At 42.0% G+C, this 24,026-nt stretch overlaps 2 protein-coding genes across 5 annotated transcripts in view; one reads left to right on the top strand and one right to left on the bottom strand.

Annotated features, from left to right (window-relative positions):
• Positions 1–3,136: 3,136 nt before the first annotated feature.
• Positions 3,137–7,827, bottom strand: LOC119725875 (beta-1,3-galactosyltransferase 1-like). Of its 2 annotated transcripts, none has more exons than XM_038197471.1 (2): positions 7,496–7,827; positions 3,137–4,963 (listed from the first exon to the last, which is right to left on the bottom strand). In XM_038197471.1, the coding sequence occupies exons 1-2, from the start codon at positions 7,512–7,514 to the stop codon at positions 3,777–3,779; spliced, it is 1,206 nt and encodes a 401-aa protein (XP_038053399.1). In that variant the 5' UTR covers positions 7,515–7,827; the 3' UTR covers positions 3,137–3,776. The 2 variants fall into 2 exon arrangements, with proteins under 2 accessions (XP_038053399.1, XP_038053398.1); XM_038197470.1 differs by lacking the exon at positions 7,496–7,827 and adding an exon at positions 7,108–7,186.
• Positions 7,264–24,026, top strand: part of LOC119725873 — a 36,614-nt gene continuing 19,851 nt past the window's right edge. The window contains exons 1-7 of one of the 3 annotated variants that reach the window (XM_038197468.1): positions 7,264–7,328; positions 13,394–14,401; positions 16,581–16,834; positions 17,543–17,711; positions 18,663–18,748; positions 19,851–20,083; positions 21,969–22,129. In XM_038197468.1, the coding sequence (XP_038053396.1) occupies positions 13,476–14,401; positions 16,581–16,834; positions 17,543–17,711; positions 18,663–18,748; positions 19,851–20,083; positions 21,969–22,129 (1,829 nt within the window). In that variant the 5' untranslated portion in view covers positions 7,264–7,328; positions 13,394–13,475. Of the gene's footprint in view, positions 7,329–10,557; positions 10,753–13,393; positions 14,402–16,580; positions 16,835–17,542; positions 17,712–18,662; positions 18,749–19,850; positions 20,084–21,968; positions 22,130–24,026 lie in introns of those variants that run through there. The other 2 variants (XM_038197469.1, XM_038197467.1) reach the window with 2 other exon arrangements.

Below are 24,026 nucleotides of genomic sequence, written 5' to 3'. Positions count from 1 at the left end.
TTGACGTGACAGACATTATGTGTAGCCCACTTCCTAACAAAGACACACCAAATTTAGGCACACAAGGCTCAGGGGTATGTATATTTTGGTGGATTATTGACAGTGCATCTTCGGGAGGCCGGCGTTTGGTAACTGAGACCGACAATATGGAAATTAGTTTGACGTCATGATCCCGATGCACTGTGGGTCGCACGCGCAGTGTAGTATGAGTAAACGCCGATTTCATGGTGGAGAAAACTGCATGAAACTTTGCCGAAGTTGCCGGCGAATTTACTACACTTTACCGGATAAGCACGCATACGTTTAACAATTACTCAGTATATAGTCCATGCCGTACTGTCATGAAGGTACTTGTATATACCTTTTGTTCGTAGGCCTACAGTGCTTATTGTTGTAGTTATGATTGTTGGTGATGGTTTCAAGTAAAAACATAAAACTTGCTACATTGTCCAACTGTACATTGTTCACAGCTTATCAATTATAAGTCAACAAGAGTGGTCATACAAACAACGTTTTTCATGATTTTTTTTATTATATTGGTCAACACTTTGAACAAAGTAGCAAAGGATTCATTTAATTCAAATGAATTTAATGTGAGCCATTCTACAAAACTTCTAATGCTTTCCCCAGCAGCCCGACCATGGGCGTCGCGGGGGGGGGGGGGGGCCTGGAAAACGAAAAAAAAAGGAAAAAGGAAAAAAAAAGTAAAAAGAGGTGCGAAGCCATATCGCTGTTAATTTGATGGGGGGGGGGGGGGGGGTAAGGACAAATGCTCCCCTGCTCACGCTCAGAAAAATAATGAATTGAAAATGTAATGGAACAGTTAAGCAATTTGTTGGGAAAAATTTGCTTTGCTCCCCCCCCCCCCCGGAGGACTATTCCATCATAATGTTACTGAATTGATTAACATGCTCAAGCAGGTATGTATTTCAATTCGGGCGATTCACATTGCAGTGCGCCACCAAGAGTTTGCCACGGGGAGTTCATTTTTCCCAGTGCATTGTGGGAGATGGTCGACAAATTCGCAGCGCGGGACATTTTAAATTGTTAGATTTTCCTGTCAGTGGTTTTGTAAGCGTATGATTCGAGGATCTGTTTGCCCATTTCTTTTCTTGTTATCAATATGGTGTTTTTTCTAAGGCGGCAGAACGCTGTGCTCCAATCTATGACATATTAGCTCAAGTTGTCTACCGACACCCATTCAAATGGGCCATGTTTTGTCGACCGTAAACTTGAAAAATTGACTCTCCGTGGCAAACCCTTGGTGGCGCACTGCATTGTAAATCGCCCAAATTGAGAATACGTACGTGTATGTGGCGAGTTGTGGGTACTAATTTGATATGGTTTGTACAGGGTGAGTCAATAAAGAAAGCGGAACCCAAACCCCCAAAAATTATGTTTCATATTGAAGAAATATGTAGCACCAAAAATAACAAGGACTGGAAGGCCAATTCATTAAGTACTTTTAGATGAAAACAAATGACAAATTGGTCAACCTCGTCCCTAGGGTGTCGAGCAGCACGCGCCCATCACTACCTGCTCTCTCACCCTGTTATTGGATCATTTGCATGTGAATGATTTTTAAACACGTATGCAAATGAGGAATAGTCTGGTGCCTGCGTTAGCGTTTGTTTTTGTATGCGGTGTCTGGGGTAAAAGCAGAGTCAAGTCGTCGCAGTGCGAGCATGGTGTGATTTACGCAAACACAATTTATTTAATGAAACTGTTACGATATTATCGAGACAACATGTAGTATATCATTTCATATTAATGTGAACAAATCGGGAAGGAAATGAGTATTTTCGAGAAGGCGTGGACGAATAATCGCGAAAACATGAATGCACGTTGTGAATGACAACACCAAGTACACGATAAAAATCACTCAGTAGCCAATTGCCGTATCGAATCAGGATACAGGAAAAAAGTTTCCTATCCAGGGCTTACTATTGGGAACTAGGTTGGAAATAAAGTAAGCACTGGAGACGAGGTTGCAAGGTTTTTTTTTTATAAATGACATTATCCTTTTTATACTGCTTAAAGGTCAAACAAAACCCAGTGGCTACCGTTGCAGTTGGAACCAGACTATCAACCAAATGGTTCTCGGTTTTTATTTGCATCTAAATAAAAAACTCTCAACCATTGATTTCAATCCAAAAAGAAAATAAAATCTATTTAAATAACAAAAAACTATTCGGTTAGACCAAAAAAAGAAAGTCTCCGGTTTCTGGTATGCGCGCGCGTCGCTGTAGCCATGCGCGTCGGCAAAATGAAAAAGTTGGGTTTTTTTTTCAATAAAAGATGGAGTCTCAAAACTACCAAACTCACTGGTTTGACTGGAATCCTGCTGCTGTACAATTTTAACGTGTTTTTAGATGGGGTTATGATCGAGAATAAGCTTTATGTGGTCTCTCTGGACTCCCATATAAAATTATTTTCACTAAGTTTAGTCGGGCGCCAATTGCAGTCCTCAGCCGACATTTGAAGCAAAAAAAAACAGGTAAAAAAAACAGAAAGCTGCGTCGCCGCACCACTTTTGGGGCGAGCTCCATACCAGAGACCGGACACTTTTTTGGCCTTATTAAGCCAGGCGCAGATCCAGAAAGGGGGGACCCCCCCCCACCCAGCTCTGTCTACATTTTGTTTCATAGAAATTCACAGAAAACAAAATGCGAAACACCCCCCCCCCTCCCCGCTCCGACACCCAAAAAGGCTTTACTGGTAATAATGTTTGGCTGTGCACAAAATACAGACACGGCCAGCTTGGTTAGGTGGTATAATTATGTACAGTCGACTCTCGTTAGTACAAACTCTGTTAATACAATATTCTGATATAACAAACAATTTGGCTAGGTCCGAACGAGTTTGTTATAACGAGACTCGACTGTACACTATTCTGTGATATAGTGTTGATAATCGTTGGATTTGAACAGCGCCCCAATTGAAAGTATGGTACGAGACCCCCCCCCCCCCCTCCCAACCACCTATTGATTTTCGGAGGGCAAGTGTCCGGAGAAACAACAACCTGTTTACATGTCAGATATTTTTTTGCCGATGACCCCCCGCCCCCGCGAACATTCCTGGATCCGCCCCTGAAAGCGTTCTGGTTGGATGGACAGTTGTGAATCCGATATGTTCACATTGTGATAAAACATTACAGTGATGAAATTGTGTTACAGCTGTCGCAACGATAGCCACTGCGAACGATTTAAGGAGGTCAATAAAATGCAATGTGTTTGCTTTCAGGTTGAGGCACCGCGTTCTGTTTAAATCCGTGTTTCATGCCTGGAGTTGCCATGTCAACTGGTGATGGTTTCATGTGACCCAGTTTTAATCCAGCCTTGTCGCCGGGAATCCGTGACGGGTCTGGAAAAAAAGGCCCTCTTGATTGGCTCCCTGGATGATGAGTCGTCAATCCCGCTACAAGTCATCAAAGAGACGCTCCCATTGGACGAGGGAGCCCCACAGCCACTGGGCGATGTGGAGAATCCACCAATCGGAGCAGGCAATTTAGAGAGGATCGCCAACTGCCATCAAAACTGTCCAATCAGAGCAGCTTTTTCCAGACCAAAGTGTGGGGTATTCATCATTATGCTATAGCAGGTCACAAATCGGCAATAATTATATTATACAGTTACACTTAAGGGCACCCTCAGCATGTGCCAATGTCTGCCGTTTCCAAGTTTCGATCGTCTATTTTTTGCGGGATACTCACTCGTCACTACACAGTTTGATCAAAGTTCAAAAGAACAATGTTATCCAATGTTAAAATAATTTGGCTACTCTTCAATGGGAATGCCGTTGAGCATCCGCACTCGGTTCCAAACCATCATAATGTTATCCTTGTTCTCCTCCTTGTCCTCTCCAAGATGGAATGCGATGAATTCGTTAGTTTTCCGAAGCATGTCTTGTTCGCTGGGGTAATTTTCGTAGTTGTCGTACTTCGCGTTGTAGCGGGGTTTCACTTTAATCTTGTGCATGATGATACCCACATAAGCGTCTTCCCATGGAAGGAATCTCGTCCTGAGTGACGTACCAAAGATGCTGGCAGAGAGGTCTCCAGACATCAGGTAAGCGGGACCAGACAGGTACGGAGGGTACGTCTCGTTAGGGTAGACTTCCGGAGACGTGTACCACTTACTCTGCCTGTCCCGTATGGGTTTCGTTACGTCTTTGAGGTTACCCTCGGCAAAGGTGCGTGATGGGGCAGTATCTATGCGGTCAGCGAGATTGTACACGTTGACGAACATGTCCACGTCCACTTTCAGGATGTAGCGGGCGTTGGGGCAGAACTTCGCTGCCCAGCGCAGTCCCATGATGGTCTTGAGTGTCAGGTTGTAGTAGGAGTCGTAGAAATTCTCCTGAATGATGTCGTGATAATGGTTGTCCTCCAGACCTATGACGAACTGTGTCTCTTCGTCCCTCTGCCCAAGGAGGAACATGGTGACGATCCGCTTACCCTTCACGCGTCTGACACTCGCCCAGGTCTTGCGGATCAGCGTGCGGGTGTAACTGTCACTGGGAGCTGTCAACACGAGGCACAGGGCGTCCACGTAACCATCGGGATTGGCACCCTTGACGCACGCGTCCGCGTTTGAGATGGAGAAGTCGTACGGATGCGGGTTGACAAGGGGCGGTCTTTTCTTCCCGTGCGCACGTCTAGTCTTGCTCCGTCGGACTGTGGTCTTTTCGCTGCCGCCGTCCACCGGGATTTCCTTGCGGCAGTACGTCAGCCATTTGACGACGGTTTGAGTCTGGACCTGGTCATCATTGCTGTCCTTGATTGACAGCTGACGAGACGCGCACGAACACTCCTTTTCCCTTGTATCCAACGTGTAGTTCATTTTGGTATCAATAACCAGAAGGATGGTGGCAGCCCAGATCACGCATACTACTGTCAATATCACATTGCCGGGACGTTTGATTATTGCGTCCATGATGAACCTCATGGCGGAATCCGCTGGCCCTGTATTTAAATGAAATGATGCAATTATTTGTTTTAAAAGGTTCTCAAGAAATGCCTGTCACTTAAAAATACAATTGTTTTGTAGCTAAGCCGAAATTGAGGGTAGCCCATAAGCCCCAACCACAACATCGTGTGAGAGTAGGGTGCCAACGGCCAAAGTGCAAACGGTTGTTGATTGTTGGCCCCCAAGCATCTTTGCATCTTTAATTCCCCATATTATAGACTAACGTCAATACTTTATAAAATACAGTACAGGCTAGAGCAGTTTGCTGCAAGTCGGTGTTACGTTACAACATCCAATTGTCACGGTGAACAAAATGTGACGCGGGGCCCATTTTATGGAGCTTCCAAAACACAAAGAGTGATTATACACGATTTTGAGTGCCAGAAAAGCCAAAATAGCATACTGTATACATTGGTATCGGCTGGTTGTCAATTTGTTTTTGCTAGGCACGTAAAATTGAATCAGTGAGCAAAGTTTTTCTGCTATCCGGTCAGCCGTTCGAGTAGCTCATCCGGGTCGACTCGGGTCAGCCCCGTGCCATTCGAGTAGGTCCACGGGTCATTCTCGGGGCTCAGCCGCGTCAGCCACCACAGACCCTACTCCGTCGTGGAGCAGAGTCGGTGGCGGAGATACGTCACACGCATGTGCTGTTCGACCCTAAAAAAAAAAATATGGCCGTCGGACAGCGGAAATCTCAAGCGGACCCAAACATCAACTTTAATTGATTTCTAAAGGTCATTATTTATTGAGAGCATTGCGACTTTAGAGGCTATAATTCCAGCCCAGCCTTTCTAATTTTGCATTATTGACTGACGAAAAGCACTAAATTTCAAACTAAGAGCCAATCCGAAACGGGCATTTTGTCAGTGGCTATGGCCACGGCTACGTACGTCAAGTGAGGATCGTGGTGGCCCGCGGTTTATTCGATTAGCCCGGCTGTCGTGGCTAACCCGTCTGCCTTTACCCGAGTCGGTCCGGGTGACTACTCCACGGTCTCAAGGATAAAGCCTTTGTACCGACCTAGCGGCCCATTTACAAGTTCTTAATCCATCCACGATCGCAGCAGTACGGGATTACAAGAAATCAATATACTCATGCATGCCAAACGCATGACTTGGGTCTGCATAATGAGACGACTGTAAGGCGGGGAAAATCAATCTTGAATTCTTTAAGCCGAATGGCAATCGATACCCGTTACCAACTGAATATACAGTATCACAACACCGATGGTTGCAGATTGCTAGGCATGCTTAGTAAAAGCAACAGTGTTCAAATGGGACACAACTTTACTTATGAAGTAAATGAACAACCAATGCAAGTAGGCATCGGAATTAGATGCGACCCATGTCATATTTGCCAAATTTTGCCGATTTTAGGATCAAAAGCAAATTCGATCTGTTACAGCTAGTACACGTTTGTGTAATGTGGATTGTGATGAAATTTTATCGACAGCGCTGACATAGATAATAATATGGGACGATGGTATGATGACGAAATGTGTGTTATTTCCATGTTATGAAAAAGAATTCGGAAAGATTTCCATATACGAAGTTCACTCAACACCCTGTGTACAAACCCTATGAGATTGGACTGAAAAATTCTAAGTGTTTTCTAAGAAAATGCTTGTATTTTCTCACTGCTCAAATTGACTTCGATGACATGAAATTGCTATCTGGGGTTTGTTAGTCAATTATACAGAGGAAAATTAGTGAACTTCTTATATGGAAATCTTTCCATAGCCAATCTCAGTTTTTTTAGGACCGCCCCGGCAAACGGCTCATATACGGCTGTTCGTATTTCGGACGTCCTTATTTCGAACATTATGGGGCTCACATAAAAACAATTGCTCTGAAAAGCCAGGCGACAATAGGAAAACCTACGGATGCAGACAATGTCGCAAAAGTTCATGATTTTCTTTGCCGCTCGCGTTGTCGCTAATTACACACCCGTTTCCGGCACAGGTCGCCTATTACATCTTCGACATGTACTATAAAACACATCGCCCGCAATAATAAACACCACATAATAAGACGGCATCATCCAAATAACAAAACTGGTCTCAATAATATGAAGCTCGCTGTTTTACAGCAGCATTTCTGCACATTAGAAGCCAGAAAGAATAGCAAAGCATACATTTTACCTTTCAACCGCAAAACCATGCATGGCTGGACCGCGTGATAGAAAGCAGCCACTCGCTACATTGTGCATAGCCGGAAAAGAACACCGAGACATGAGACAAATGCGACATGATGTTTTGCATGGCGGAGAGAGCATTACTTCAACTTGATGTTAGCTATAGGCCTACACTGTCTCGAGAGAGTGAGGTACCAGAGAATTTATCGCATCTTTCACGTGAGATTGGTCAGTATCGCATGGTTTTCTGCGAAATTAAGTCGAACCATGGAGCTCCATTGTCGAACCAATACACATTATGCATGCAGTTGGGAAAACCAACAATCGTTTACGCACTGCTGAAGAAGACTTTATATTACAATAGGTACGGTCAATAGGAGTGATCGCAATCTTACCTGAGTTAGGCATAATCATGGCATAATCAGCTTTACAATTCAAGTGAAGTTGCTCTGCTGGACCGCGTCACATTATAGGGGTTTGTATCAAACGATACGATTCACCATTGCTGTATATGTATACATATGTATACATGTAGCTACATCCTCTCCAAGCAGGAGAGTTGAAAATAACGTATTGCCAGTTGAATGCATCTTAACTACACTGCATGCGCTATGCTCTGCAGCTTTGGACGTGATATCGATTGAGTGGGTCTACTAAGCTGCATGGACTGCATTGATGTTGGTCTCATTCTAATATAGGTTTTCCCGGACAGCTTTTGAGAATGTGTACATGAATTTGTAAAAGAAGCATTCGTTTTGTGCGACATAGAATGAACGTTCCAAAGCCCTGTTTCTATGTAACAAAAAAATAAAGATAATTCTATTTTGATGAAGGTGCGTTCAGTCGTTAAAAAAACCCAGCATTACATTGTAAACCCTTATTAAGGTGCTACATAATGGGTCTCATATTTCTCATAAAAGTCCACTTACCTGTCTTTAAATATAGACATAGTTACCTACGCCTTGAGTACCTAATTGTTGGCAGATACGTGCGCTATGTAAGACTCAGGTATTATTATTATTAACATTAAAGTGAAAGCAGAATATGCGAATTTAAATTATAACATAAGAAAAAAGAATGTTCAATTCATCCCGTGATGCATTACTTTTTCGCTTTTGGAAAAAAAAAGCGGTCGTCTTCTTTTGGGGCATTTATCATTGGGGTCGATGGCAGTTTGTTTACTGGTCTGCTACCGTGACCTCAACCTCGTCCCCAGGGTGTCGAACAGTACGCGCCCATCACTACCTGCTCTCTCACCCTGGTATTGGATCATTTGCATGTGCAAGATTTTTGCACACGTATGCAAATGAGAATAGTGTGGTGCCTTGGATATGCTTTACATTAGCGTTTGTTTTTGTATGCGGTGTCTGGGGTAAAAACAGAGTCAATTCGTAGCAGCGCGAACACGGCGTGAGTTACGAAAACACGATTTTTGAAATCAAACTGTTACGATCTTATCGAAACAACATGCAGTATCATATTTCATATTAATATGAGCAAATTGGAAAGGAAATTAGTATTTTCGAGAAGGCGTGGACGAATGATCGCGAAAACACGTACTGCACGTTGTGAATAATAGCACCAAGTACACGATAAAAATCCATTACTGGTCAATTGCGGTATCCAATCAGGATACTGGAAGAAAGTTTCCTATCCAGGGTTTACTATTGGAAACGCGGTTGGAAATAAAGTAAGCACTGGGGACGAGGTTGGCCAAAACCCATCCGCCAAGCTCATGGATACAAGTTTTTTACCGGCCCTCAAAATGTTCTATATTAGAGAGTCATAAAATTAGGGAATTGAATAGGGCCTAGATATGGCAATGGACCTTTCGCCCGGATTGGGGGCTTCCAATTCTGAACATTCAGGATGAAATTGAGCTCGAAAGTGGCGCTATTTTGCCACGGTTGTGGAGGGATCGTTTTTTACGATGGCTACATTTTCGCTTCGGGAAAAGAAGCGGTCGTCTTCTTTGGGTGAGCTCGAAAAGTTAATGGTCAACCCATCAAAAAATGAAAAGAAAATGAAAGATGACGCGCCAATCATCATTTTTGTAATACTCTCCTATACCCAGTTATTTATGGTCTTTACGTTTCCTTAATCTGTGCATTTTACTTTCTAGAATTTAGGATGAGAACGCGCTATTGTTGCTTGCCTAGCCGATATTATTTTACAAGTTTAATTTCTCCCAACTCTATCATTCAATTTTGTCCTCGAAAAATTTCACACGCTTTTAAGAAAACCAATTTAGTGATTTACCATTTAAAATTCCCTTTAGTCACCGGGTTAAGAATATTCGTCATTACAGATCGAACTCGTCCAAGCTGTTGCCGAATGGTGCGTTCAAAGATCGGATTCGTCCGTATATCAATCAATTATAAAAGAATTTGGTTTAGGTTTGGCATAGACGAAACGAACTTCTCTGGGACGAAAACCGTGTCGCTTGTCTGAATTTGCTTGAACTGAATTTGAAAGACGAAATTAAACAAATTAAGAGCACCTAATCGCTATTTAATATGGACGAATTTGAATATTAGAAACAGTGAATTCGAATAATTAACGTTTTAAAATATAGCCGGGAAACCTATAATAACAGTATTTTAAAATGAAACAAAACTAAAATATTAATGATCTTTATGTAGCATCAGGTTTTGTTCCCCACTGACAAATGATTTACGTATCATTAACAATTCCTTTAAGGTGCCCCGATTGTGGGAGACCTATGCCCTGGCGGACGCGCGCTGCCCGGACCAGGTGTAGCATGAGTTTAGGTTTTATGAAATATACGGACTCATTGGTGGTATTGCGCATGTTCATGCATAGATTAGGAGAGAGACCGGTCACGTGGGAGGGTTTAACCAATAAAAGGGGAAAAGAGTCCGATTTTCATACGAGTCCGATTTTCATATGACACCGGTATGTGTGGGCAGATGGCTCCGTTATCGAGAGTTCGGGAGTACACGGTTGATCAGGTGCGCCGTTGTTGCCTTTCATGGCTTAAGTATGTTTCCTGAAACCTAGATCTGCTCCAGAAATAAGAAAATTACCGCCCCCTAAAAAAAAAACTGTCCACCTCACTACACTTTTTACTACGAGTCCCACTGACCCTAATCACCCCCTTCTGCTTACCGAGGCCCCGCCCCTCCCAAAATTAGTTAAATGAGGGCGCTGTACATACATTTTTTTCATAGACATTTACGAATTCGTGGTTGCGTCTCCTTGCGTTCAGCCTCCGGCTTCGTTATTTCAGTCCATTTACCAAACAGAATCCAATACAGCATGTATAGTCCACTTCTAAAAACGATACACCAAATTTAGGCACACAAGGCTCAAGGGTATGTGTATTTTTGTTGGATTCTTGAGAAATTTTTGGCTGGGGATGGAGCCGCATGGAGGAACGAAGCCGACATTTGGTAAATACCAGCGATATGGAAATAAGTCTGACGTCATGATCCAGATGCACTCTGGGTCGCACGCGCAGTGTAGTCTGGGAATAAACGTCGATTTCATGGTGGAGAAAACTGAATGAAACTTTGCCGAAGTTGCCGGCGAATTTACTACACTTTACCGCATAGGCAGGCACAAAATCCTTCAAGAACCTCTTGGGACACGGGGCAATTGTTTTCCGATCTCCTGATCGACGGATTGAGAGGTAAAAAGGTTGTTTTGGCGATGAACTGGGTGGGGAAATAACGCGGGTGGTTCGTTCGGTTAAAAAAACGCGTCTTTGTCAAGTGAATGGATGGGGAAATGTACGAAGTTGAGAGCGTCCTGCGGTGTTGTCCATTCCTTACTGTAAACACAGGGTTCATGCGGCGAAGTTTGGATGGAATTGTGATTGTAGAATGGTCTGACTTGTGTGCGAGATTACAGAAAGGAAGAATTGCTTGCTAAAACTGAAAATAAATGCACTTGATTTAACATTTTTCACTTGACTTGTAAAAGACCAGCATGACCAATGCAAACTGCAAGACAAGTTTTTAAAGTTTGATTCGATTTGAAACTTAATTTAAAAACTTTGATAAAGTTTAATTTTTCGAAGTGGCTATCATTACGGCAGCCGTTGTTTAGCGCCCTCTATGATACTTTTTTGATACGCGTGCAGGTATTTAATTATTTGTTTCCCCACGTTTTAGCGAGCAGTGCGACAGCTCAGTCGATAGACATGATAGGGTAGGATTTTGCACCGCGAGGTTGCGGGTTCGAAATCAGTTTTGCACTCAAATTTTTTTCCCTTTCAAACCTGAGGCTTTGGAGGATTTTTTTTAAAAGGGAAGTTAAGTCCGAATTTCATAACATTCAAATTCACTTTTTTCCTTCTAATTTTATAATATTTTCTTCTCATGTTTTTATAAAAGTTACACTACTACTTCTACCGTAACGATAGAAAATGGGAAATGCGTTACGGCTGCCATAACGATAGCCACTGCGTTAATGTATTGAAATGAACAGACAGTCATAAAGGCCTATTGCATCTTTTAAGAAAGGAATTTCTGCACGCAGTTAAATATACCGATGACGCGCATAATTTTAACGAAGTAGTGTACTCGGTACGCCGTACAGTACTTGTTTGTACATGCAGTTTAATTCTACTTCTACCATGTCTACAGCGGTACGTCCATAAGTTTGGATGTGGTGCGGTATAGTACATGTTTTATGCGTAGAGTACGTATTGTAGTTATGATTGTCAGTGAGGAAAGATTCCCATGCCCATTTTCATTTTTCCCTTTAGTTTAGTGACCTACAATGTATCAGCCATCAAAACATGATTAATATGTTTTGAAAAGTCAATTTAGCGGGAAAAACATTGAAGTTTTTACTTCTAAGAAAACACTTGTGATGGCCAGATATGGGAATCTTTCCGTCAGTGATTGTATGTGAATGTATAATGTATTAAACTCAGATAATTATCAAACTTTACATTTTTTTTTACAGCTTTGAAATACAAAAAGGTAAACAAAGGTGGTAGTCATAATTCATGGTCATAGAAACAATGTTTTTCAAGAAAAAAGAAAATGATTCATTTAATTCAGATGAATTGAATGTGAGCCATTCTTCAAAAATGCTAATGGTTTTCCCGAGCAGCCCAACTAAAGCATGTACGAGTATTTCAATTTGCACTTTCTCGGTAGCATGCGCTATCTTGTTTGCATGCCAAAAAGAGCATGCGTTGCTAGACTAGACATGGTCTCATTTTGGAATGAACGCAAGAAGCGCAAAAGTGTTCGACTGACGCTGCTTACACAACAATGTGTGTAGTGCCCCGCATATCACCGTGAAAGTGCATATATTGTGGCCAGTGGTGTGTGCTGTATCATGTATCCAAAATTTGATATGGAAAAACAGACGGAAAGATTCCCATATCTGGCCATCACTTTTCGCCCTGTGCACAAACTGTATGAGACTGGTCTAACAATTTGTAAGTGTTTTCTCAGGAAATACTTCAATATTGTCCCAGCTAAATTTGACTTTTTAGGAGATCACTTTCTGATGGCAGATAATTAGTGATGGCCAGATATGGGAATCTTTCCAATCAGACAACTGCACATGTAGTTGTTGATTCAGACTTACGTGTAAAGGGAATGTACATTATTGGCTTTTGCTGTTATTTTTAAAAATGAACTATTTGAGGGGTTAGTAAACTTAGTATAATGATCAAATATTGTTTCACTGACATGTTTGAAGTTTTGTGTTCGAAAATGCTAGAAAAACCAAGAAAAACAAAAATGTTCAAGTAGTCTGGTTCCCTGACTCCACTAAAGATGAAATGGATCAATTTATAGATGCCAGAAAATTGTTAGGTCAGGGAACCAGTCTACGGTAGCTGGCCTGCACCCGTTCATGAACATGTAACCAATAGCAAACACAATTTTGACTGAACAAAATGGTAAATTTGGAGCAGTAGTTGAAAAATAGTTAGGTTTTTCCAACGGTGGTCGGCCGACCACCGTTGGAAATTTGTGCAAAAATACCATTTTCTTGACAATGACTTCACACCAAGTGCCATAATTTTACAGGATGCTTTAGACTGTCATTAACCAACATCCTAGTGAGGTATTTCGTAAAAACTTGGTAGTTTTATTTGTTGATGTTTGCAAATGTTGTATATTCCCTTTAAATCTGAAATTACCTATAACAGTAAAAAAAGAAAACCAAAGGTTCAAGGCTGAAAGGTAGTAACAGTTTTTGTATCTTACATTATTCCATATGAACTGCATACAGGTCAAACAATGTAAGGTGGTCACTGTTAGTATTATACACTGATTGTTTTTGTTTGTTTTTTTGGCTTTCAGTTTGATGCACGGCATTCTGTTTGAAATCCATGTTTGATGCCTTGAGTTGCCATGTCAACTGGAGGTGGTCTGCTGTGATCCAATGAATCCAGGCATGGAGCCGGGAATCCGTGATGGGTCCGGAATTCCCAGGAAGAAAGCCCTCCTGAACGGCTCCCTGGATGATGAGTCGTTGATCCCGTCGCAACTCATCCAAGAGACTCTCGCATTGGACGAGAGAGCTCCACAGATAAAGTGCGATGTGGAGAATCCACCAATTGGAGCAGGGAACAGAGAGGATCGCCTACTGCTACCAAAACTGTCCAATCAGAGCAAGGACGAAGTGATCCCACAGAAAATTGCAGACTCAGTTTCTAAACCCATGCCTCCGGATTTTTTTGACTCGAATCCAGATAGTCATCTAACTTTGCAGAGAACTGCAGAAAAATCTGTGGATGACAAAAACCAAATAAGAAATGAAATTGTGGTCATGGAAGCCACCTCTTTCAAAGCAACGACATCAAACTCTCCGGAAAATCAACAAAGTGCTCCTTTGGACAATCCACCAACAGAACCATGTCCGGTAGATGTTCGCTTTCAAAAGTCAAACCTAATCCAAACATGCGCAGAAAACGAATCCGACACGAAACCATTCCAGCTGAACACTCCGCACAGTGCAATAGACAGTAACAGTGAACAAGATCGCGTAGTTGACGCCAGCATAAAACCAAAGGAACAGCCCTGCAATAATACGACGCCAACTACAAGTTCACTAACAGCACCAGAATCCAGTTCCAACCGATGTATAGAAAGTGTGGAAGCAACAGGAGAAACAGGAATGGACGTACTTGTAGAAGAATATGAGGAAATAGTGAATGAATCTAAAAACGAAGTTACTCGCTCTTCATTGCTGTCAATGTCCCCAAACAGTGCATTTGGCGAGACCAAATCAGAGCAATCAGAAACGACCAATAACAGCCGTGCAACAAGTCGTCGGGACCCTTTGACATCTTCAAGTGATTCCCAAAGGTATTGACATGACTATTGCACATTTAAAGTGTAATCCTGACCTTAGATAAGATACAAAAATGTAAGTTAGCACCATGTGAATAAATCTCTTTTGTGAGTATGTGTGGTTCTGAAAAGAACCGGAGGGACTCTTCCGTGTGGTTCTGAAAAGAACCGGAGGGACTTTTCTTGAGTCCCTCCGGTTCTTTTCAGAACCACACATACTCACAAAAGAGATTTATTCACATGGTGCTACCGCAAACTTATCTTGTCTTAGTATCTTTCCACCATGCAAACCTTCAAATCGCAATCCTGACCTTCCCAAATCCTCCAAAATCCTCTTTGCTCATGTGGATGCTCCAAAGTTCTCTTTGCCCAGGTGGAGGATTTTGAAGGATTTGAGGCTGTATGGCACGTTGATTCTGTTGATTTTGGAGGATGCATTTTGAACAAGGTCTAGGCTGTACCATATGTGACGTGATTTTTACAGATTTGAAAAGAGCACAATCTCAGCATCTGTGAAAACCGCACGGTGGTACCCTCTTTAGTTCATAAATTATGGAAGTCGGAACACCAAGAGATGCGATGAAGTGATGTGATGAAGTGGCCCTATTTTGGCCTGAATCTCCAAATGAAAGTTCCCGACAAACGTCTCATTTACATGTAGCTTGATCGCATCGCATATGTTGTTTGTGCTTTGCCGTGCATAAATTAAGGCTGAGATAGCACTTGAAATCCTCCGCACTGCTTCTGGATATATCATCAGCGCTGCCTCAGTGTATTAACAGTGATTGTTGGAGGCTTTTGCAAGATTGAGGCAGTGGTCACCCATCCAATGAAGAAATAACAGGATTTTTCAGAATTGAGACTGGACTTAGGGTTAGGGTTAGAAGAAAAAAAAATCAACTTAATTTTAAATTTTCAATCGATAAAAAAAAGTGAAGAACCATGCACAACCTTTTGATCACAACACATGATTTCGTCAATAGAACTCTTTATTCCAAACAAATTCAGTCAATTGACTGATCGTTGGAAATCGCCTACTTTTCTTGATTTCTTCTAAATGACAGCAAGCCAGACGGAATAATTTCACGGGGTGTTTAGTACCAGTCCAGTTACAATCTTTAATCCAAGTAAGCTTTTTTGATGATAGTTGGTAGGTTTCTTTGGGGATAAATGCAAATGATCCTATAATGTATATGCCTTGAAATAGAGTGGAACCTCGCTTAACCGAACACCGCTATACCGAACATTCGGCTGTACCGAACATTGTCCTTGGCTCCCGATTTTTGTGTACAAAACCAACTGAACATTGTTGTTGAAAACTGTCAATAGGAGAGCAAGAAGTGGCTAATATTTCCCCAAGGCATAGAAGGGAAAGCCACCCATCGATATAGGTAGTAAGCTCAAAACTGTGTAATAACATAATTCAATAGTCATGTTCGAAGTTGTCTTTCAGTAACTACCAGGGCGTGCAGGGTGAAGTTATGAAGGGCGCCATTTATTGAAAAGTGAGAACTGGAGCACTGGCAGCTTAAAATCGCGGTACCGAACGATCACTATTACGAACCTTTTCTGTGGATCCCGCGATGTTCGTTATAGCGGCGTTCCACTGTAGTGGTTTCATTAAATGTTTACCTCACTTAAGGGAATATACATCATTTGCTTTTGCTGTAATTTTCAGAAATGGATGGAACTGGGGGGTTGGAAATATATAGCAAATATAGTTACACTGACTTTTTTGAGGTTTTGGGTTCGAAAATGCTATAAAAACCAACATGACCAAGAAAAACAATCATTTTCCTGTAGTCTGGTTCCTTGACTCCATATAAGAAGAAACATAGCAGTTTACATACATTGGGGAATTGTAAGGTCAGGGAACCAGTCTAGCTGGCTCGTACCCGTTCATAGGTTTGTAATCGATTGCAAACAAGTGCGATGGTCAATTGGGGCCAGTATTTGGAAAAAAAGCCAGTTTTTTTCCAACGCTGATCGGCCGATCAGCGTTGGAAATTGATACAAAATACCACTTTTCTTGAAAATGACAGTATACCAGGTGCCATGATTTTACAGGATGCTTTACACTGTCATTCACTAACAGTCCAGCAAGGTATTTCAAAATGATTTGGTAGTTTTATTTTTTGATGTTTGCAAATGTTGTATTTTCCCTTTAATGGGGATTCTCAATCCTTACTCTCAGGCCCACTGCAACCGACACAGCTAGCTCCTCCAGGTCAGCCTCCTCAAGTCAGAAGAGCTCCTCCAAGCTGCGAGGCAACGCGATGATTTACGTCCCGTACCTCTCCGAGGAACTGATGCAGGGCTACCGCATCCTGACCGAGATTTTCGGCGACAAGTGCAAGTCGTTTGTCTGGCCGTTTCTGGACCCCGTGGACACGGACACACTGTGGGACTACGAGAGCAAGATCAAGCATCCGATGTGGCTCAGAAAGAGTAAGTGTATTTACTGGGGCCAATACAGGCATGACAGGTGGTGCATAACGCAAAACATGGCCCTCTGATGGCAAAACAGCCTAACAATAGAAATGTGGGGATTTTTTTGTTTTCCACCCCCCCCCCCCCCCCCCCCCCCCCCCAGTCTGAGTATCGCCTGTTATCCACAGAGTCCAGTCTCGTGTATATCGTCTGATATATCTAAGCTTGTAGATTTATGCGATCCCGCGCCTCAGCCAATCGGAGTCGACTTTACTAAATCTTGACGTCTTTTCATTCCAAAATCAGGTCTAACTGTTTGATTGGTCGATTCAAATGCAGTGTTACGGCCAGGCATATATGATTCAACCTAGACAAGCTTGGGCGTGTTGTGTAATATAGCCTTTGTTCCTGTGCCTAGATTTTTTTATTATCCATATCTATGACGCAACAACGGGTGAATGACCGAAGACCCGATATAGAAAGAGCCCGCTGATTGGTCAAGAGGTGGTTGTCATGAATAATTAATCAGCAAATCTGCTCACATGATATAGACTACCCCCCCCCCCCCAACAATTGAGTCCGTGTCAATCAAAGAATGTTGGGTGTTTCCCTCATCGATGTAATGTAACAAATGGTAAACGACCCGCAGTTTTAAACAACTTACATCTCCGTGACATAAAAGAAAAACTTTTATTCAAAAAGTCAAATTCTTGATACTTCCCTTAGTCGAATCCAAGTTTGTCAACAAGGAGTACCAGAGCATCACTGAATTTGCCGTGGACATCCGACAGATGCTGGAGAACTGCTACCGCTACAATGGCATCAAGCATCAGATCTCCAAGTACGCACAGACCCTGGAGTGTGTGTTTGAGCAGAAACTGGCTCTTCTATCACGGTAGGTTCATCCGATGTAGCACGACCATTCAGCACCTTCAGTAGCAGCGGTTAATCTGTTCAAAGGGGAAGATACAAACATCAAAATACGAAATGATCAAATTATCACGAAATATCTTTGTTAGGGATTGACAGTCCAAAGCATCCTGTAAAATCGTGGCTCCTGGTTTGCAGATTATTTTCAAGAAAACTTGTAGCCAACCAGCGTTGGAGAAAACTTGCTTGTTTCTAAAACTGCTCCTAATTTTTCCTGTTTAGTTATTCTGCATTTTCTTTGCAATTGATTACACACCTGTGAAGAGGTACAAGCCAGCTAGACTGATTCTCTGACCTTACAATTCCCCAAAGTCTACAAAGTGCTCCGTTTCATCTTAAGAGGGGTTAGGGAACCAGACTACAAGAACATTGCTTGTTTTCTTGGATTTTCCAGCATCTCCGAACCCAAAACGCGAAGCAAGTCAATTTAACAGTATTCGCTATAACATACCAATCCACCAAATCCATTTATTTTTGAAAATTGCAGCAAAAGTAAAAAATGTTGTACATTCCCTTTAATATGGGGGGGGGGGGGCTACAAAAAAAAGTGAATTTTTTTTTTTGTTCCTCCCAAAAAAATTGAGTCAAGCAACAAAGCAGGAACAATGTGTGGTCACAGATTCCCAAGTTGACAAGTTAATATGATAACCATCATATCTCCGTACACACATTCAATGACGTGTCCATCAAAAAGTATTATTTTCTTTGTTACCGAGCATATTTGAAAATGAAAGATTTGAATAATCATGCCAAAACTTCAATACTTTTAATTCTTAATAGGCAACTATTTCCAAGTCGCATACATATGTCCCATACATGTATACCATTTATAATGGCCTCTAATGCATGAAGTACATGCCTGTTCATGTAGATGAAAATGATAAATGGCATTAGTTTGTTTTGTTATGTTTTTCAGGCCCCTTCAAGAGAAGACAACGCTGTATGTCACCTCAGATGGCAAGTACAACGACGGATGCCCTAATACAGTGGAACTGTCATCAGGTATGTTATCACTAATCCTTAAGACTTGAATTGGATTGTTATTCCCTTTGTCCTAAAAATTCACATTTTACCAAGGTAAGTTAGGTCATTTGTCAGTAGTACATTTTTTTCGTTTGAAGCAATAAAAAGTGATCAAGATCTAAAGACTGTGCTTTACAACGTACCTGATGAAGTTTCAGCTCAGTGAATGCTGTATATTCCAAGAAAACAATATTCTAGGGTCTCCATTTCGGTTCAAAAGTTGCGGAGTCAAGTTTTGAATTGGGCCTGAAATGTTTTGAATTGCGCTGTGTCAACGCTTGTAGGCACCTGTTCACGGATTCGCCGAATTACAAATTAACTACAAACGGTAATTTCCAAAAATGCTTCACTTGACACATCTTTGGAAATTACCTTCTTTTAATGTTTTCTTCAAAATGACAGCATCCCAGAAAAAATAATTTCACAGCAGGTTTAGTGCCACTATATTTAAAGGAAATATGAAATGGGAGTTTTATGACTTAAATTCATTGAAAATAGCTTTCTAGTCATGTACTGTGACTTTCCACCTCCTTTGTAGCAGTAAAAGGGGAGAAATTACAACATTTTTAGTTTTATGCTCATGAAAATTTCCATATTCATGAACCAAATTATGATGTCATTCAAGGCAGAACAGTAGTGACTCTTTAGCTTTGTGTTTTGTTTTCTGGAGGAAGTTCCACTTTTTACTTGTTTATCATGTTAAACAGCTTGTTTGGACAATTGTAGTGGCCAATATTTCTTCCAAACTTTTTTTTGTGGTTAATTTTGAAGGACTAATTTGTCTACTGTTCATGTGCACTTTTGACAAGGAGAACCTTGTGTGACAAAAGCAAAATAGTGCCCTCTTACATGTATTGATGAAAGGATTTGCTAATAATTGACAAAATTACCACTTTCTTGTCACTTCCAATGAAAACAAGTATTAAGATCTTGTGTTGCAACACATAGAAATGTGCTTGAAAACAAGATGAGCTGAATTTCCACTGCATGTTTCCTTTAAACCAAGTAAGCTGGTCAACTCTTTTTGCATCGAGCCATTTTAAATACTGTATGCCCGAATTGTTTTCCATTAAATTTACAGGTCGTCTACGCCGCACATGCACCCGCCTGGCATCCCGCGCCCTGGAGCAAAAAGCGGCCGCGCCGCTGGCCTTCCACATCAAGCAGGAGCTAGAGCAGCAGGAACGCGAAGAGAAGCGACAGAAGATCGTTGACCGACGAGACGAGATCATCAAGGAGAGGCAGGACCTACTGGAGTGGGATAAGCAGTTGATTGGGGAGACACAATGGACGTATATGAAGTCAATCTGGGAGGTACTATCGCACATTTTTTTTGGGGGGGGGGAGGTGTTTTATCATTTTTTTCATGTCGGTCATTTTCATTCCATTTACCCACACCATCCTTCAGGAATGTTGTGTATGTTAAACACTCTTGGCAACTTCAGGGTTCAACTTTTTTTTTCACTAGCCAGCCGGGCTACTGCAACAGCCTCTTAACTAGCCCGCAGGCATTTTTACTAGCCCACATGTATTTCTTTAATAGAGTGTCTCATAAACAACGATGTGCATACATGTAAAACGTGTCTCCTGAGGCAATCCTGTCAGTGTTTTTAATATAAAACAGATCTAATAATATAACCCTAAACAGTTAATGAAATTAGACACAAATTGATACAGGTTTGCTTTCTGATTATATATTTCTTCCTGCCCTTTCATCTTTGCCGTAGCCCAATAATTTTTGACTCCCAATAATTTTTGACTCCCCAGCCTGGCTACTTAAGGAATAGTTTGACTAGTCCGCCGCTGTTCTGACTAGCATTTGGCAAGCAGGCTACCGCTAATTGCGAATCTTGAACTCAACAGCATGCAACATTTGAGAGGTGTCCTGGCAAAAATCAGGTTTAGTTGCACAAAATGCAATGCTTAAAAAATCATGATGATTATCTTGAGGATGGCAAAGAGAGCATATGTGATATATTTCACTCGCAGTTGTTTGAAGAAAAAGACGAAAGTGCCCGATTTTTTTTTCCCACTTACAAATATTTAGTAGAGTTGCGTGGTTGTTTCATGGACTTGCTGGAATGGTGTCATGAATGGTGCACTTGTCTTTGTGACTTTTTCCTCAACTTTCTCAAGTAAGAAGCGAACGTCTTTGTTGGCGAGTCCGTTACTCAAACTGTAATTCAGGCTTTTTCATTTTAGGCCAACAAAAAAAAAGGATCCGGTTTCTGGTATGGAGCTTGCCCCAAATGTGATGTGGCGACACATTTTAGTTATTTTTTTCCCCCTACTTTTTTTTTTCATTGGGGCACAGAAGTCAGAACAAAGTTGTCGGCTGATATTGCAGATGACGCTTCGATCCCCTTAAAACTCTCAAAAATATACCTTCAGGGTGGAGCTTGAGGTGACCTCGGTATTAGGCCGTAAGGCTTGAGAATTCTGCACGCACTTTACGATCTCGACCGACACGAGCATTCTTCGGGAAATGTAGATAGTCAAGAGAAAAATCAGAGAAAAATATAGCGACATCGACATCGTTCATGTGCTGCCAGGCTGGTCATTAGTCTGCTCCCTTACACATTGTGCTAATTAAAAAGCGTTTGCAGGTTCCAGATACGCGACCATCGCTCCCTCAGTCTGGCTTCCAGACGCACAATTACAAAACTGCAACACTGTCTAAATTTAGTGCAAATTATATGGGACTAAATTTAGTGCAAATTATATGGGAGCCCAGAGAGGCCACATAACGCTTATACTCGATCGTAACCCCATCTAAGAACACGTTAAAATTGTGCAGCAGTAGGATTCCAGTCAAACCAGTGTAGTTTGGCAGATTTGAGGTATCATCTTACATAGAATTTTTTTTTTATAATTTTGCCGACGTGCATGGCTACGGCGACACGTGCGCAGACCAGAAACTGTAAAAATCATAAAATTTTGTTTGGATCTAAAATAAAACAGGAGGTGGTATCTAAAAAGTGGGCATGAAGTGTATTGAACATGTACGTACATGTACGTTTACATGTGTAACTGCGGTACGGCCCAGATTTCGGGCACGGATTTTTGTTCGGCCTATATTCCGATTTGTTTCCCCCATAGAACAGTTTTATCTCTGTGGCCTATTTGATATACATATTTGACAAGGGACAGTACTGATTCTGTCGTCCTAGAATTCAATTGGGTTTTTGTTATCTTGCAGATTCCAGCTATTGGTCACTTCCTGTGTCTCTGCCAGTCCTCACTGGAGCTAGAGGAGATCAGCTTCTTTGAGTTGGAGCGTTCCTTCGCCATCCCCATGGAGAGCATGATTCTGCGACGAATCTTCACGACGCTGCTCAGTACGCCGTATCAGCGCACAAGGTACACTACAGTCAGGCATGTAATGAGTTAAAGCTAGAGTCCGTCATTTGCAGCTAACCGAAAAGTAACTGGCGTCATTATTGTAGAAAAACATTCTTGGTTGAAAGATAGTAAGGGGACTAAACTCCCTGTGAAATTATTCTTTCTGGCAAGCTGTCATTTTGAAGAAATCAACAAAAGAAGGCCTTTCCAACAGTGCTTCTTAAAACGCACTGTAGGAAATTCATATAAGCAGTTCGTTTTGTTATTCGGCAAAGCGCGCACAAGCATTGACACGACGCACACGCACGCGCTGTTGCTATAATTCGTCGGATCAGTGCGCGACATCGCGTAGTTGCAATCACCTCAGTGAGAACGCGTCTCGGACGCTGAAGTCGGGCCCAATTCAAAACATGATTCAGCAACTTTTGATTTGAAATTGAGATCCTAGAATGCTGTTTTTTCGGAATGTACAGCTGAAGCTAAGCTGAAACTTCATCAGGTTAGTTGTTCAGTACCTTTCTTTAGATTTTGAGCACTTTGGTTGCTTCAAAAGAACAAAATGCACAAATTACAAATGATGGACTATACCTTTAATACAGACTCAGCCGTACCTCTAAAGTTTGTTGTATCCAAATTTTGTATCCGGTTCGTTAGTAAAAACGTCATACACACGCGCGCGCACCACTGATTACTAGCGCCCATTGGATAAACGCTCGAGTTGCATTAACTTCCGGTTCCATTCGTGTTTTGCTACACCGTGTGAAGTACGAATGGTTGAATTGAGATGACGTCGCACTAACGAACCGAATTGAGTTGAGGGTCCCATTAATTGTGCCCATATATGCAGGGTCAGGACCGAGGCTTTATATTCAATATGGGCCATCAAATGAGGGGAATAATCGTCATAGCGATTTTTGGCAAGGTATGCACCTCCAGAGCTCGAAAATATGTGATAGCATCGCAGCGGTGGCAGCTTTTTGGTTGTTATCACCCATTTTTTTGTTCAAAATGTCCATCAAAATGCTTGTTACCTCTGTAGGGGCGGTTTACCTTGGCATGCGCACTATAATCATTTATGCTCTGATTTGATACTGACCAAACCCTCAGGCTGATGGCCTAAAATAACTCAAATTTTGGTGTAACTGAGTGTGTATTAAAAAGAGTCGAAAGTATATTAAATTAGGTTTTTTGCCCTTCATCGACGTATAAACACTGTGTACTCAGTGTGTTACCTCCCGAGTGAAAGTTGGAAAAAGTCACTCAGGTGGGACTTGAACCCACGACCTCCTGCTTTCTAATGCAGATGTCTTACCACTCAACCACCAAGCTAACGGGATCGGTTGGCTGGTTCGATCTGATGTACATAGCAGCGGGTACCGCATTAAGTATTCATAAGATGGAATTTTGCGTCGGGGTGATGTAAATTAAATTAAATTGGTTTTTTGCCCTTCATCGACGTATAAACACTGTATACTCAATGTGTTACCTCCCGAGTGAAAGTTGGAAAAAGTCACTCGGGTGAGACTCGAACCCACGACCTCCTGCTTTCTAGTGCAGATGTCTCGACCACCGAGCTAATGGGATCGGTTGGCTGGTTCGAATCTGATGTACATAGCAGCGGGTACCGCTCGGTGGTGGAGTGGTAAGACATCTGCACTAGAAAGCAGGAGGTCGTGGGTTTGAGTCCCACCCAAGTGATTTTTTCCAACTTTCACCCGGCATGCCCGGGAGGTAACACTCTGAGTATACAGTGTTTATACGTCGGTGAAGGGGAAAAACCTTATTTAATTTACATCACCCCGACGGAAAACTCCATCATATGAATAGTCGAATGTGTATTCAAATTGACCCTAACATTCATGGGGTGTGCGGCCTACTGGGTAGGGTTTGTGACTCATTATCAGTGGACCAGGGG

Source organism: Patiria miniata, unplaced genomic scaffold, assembly GCF_015706575.1.
Source record: "Patiria miniata isolate m_02_andy unplaced genomic scaffold, ASM1570657v1 HiC_scaffold_19, whole genome shotgun sequence".
In the NCBI taxonomy this organism is placed as follows: domain Eukaryota; kingdom Metazoa; phylum Echinodermata; class Asteroidea; order Valvatida; family Asterinidae; genus Patiria; species Patiria miniata.
Note: the sequence above shows the minus strand (reverse complement) of the source record. Positions and strands in the feature narration are given on the sequence as shown.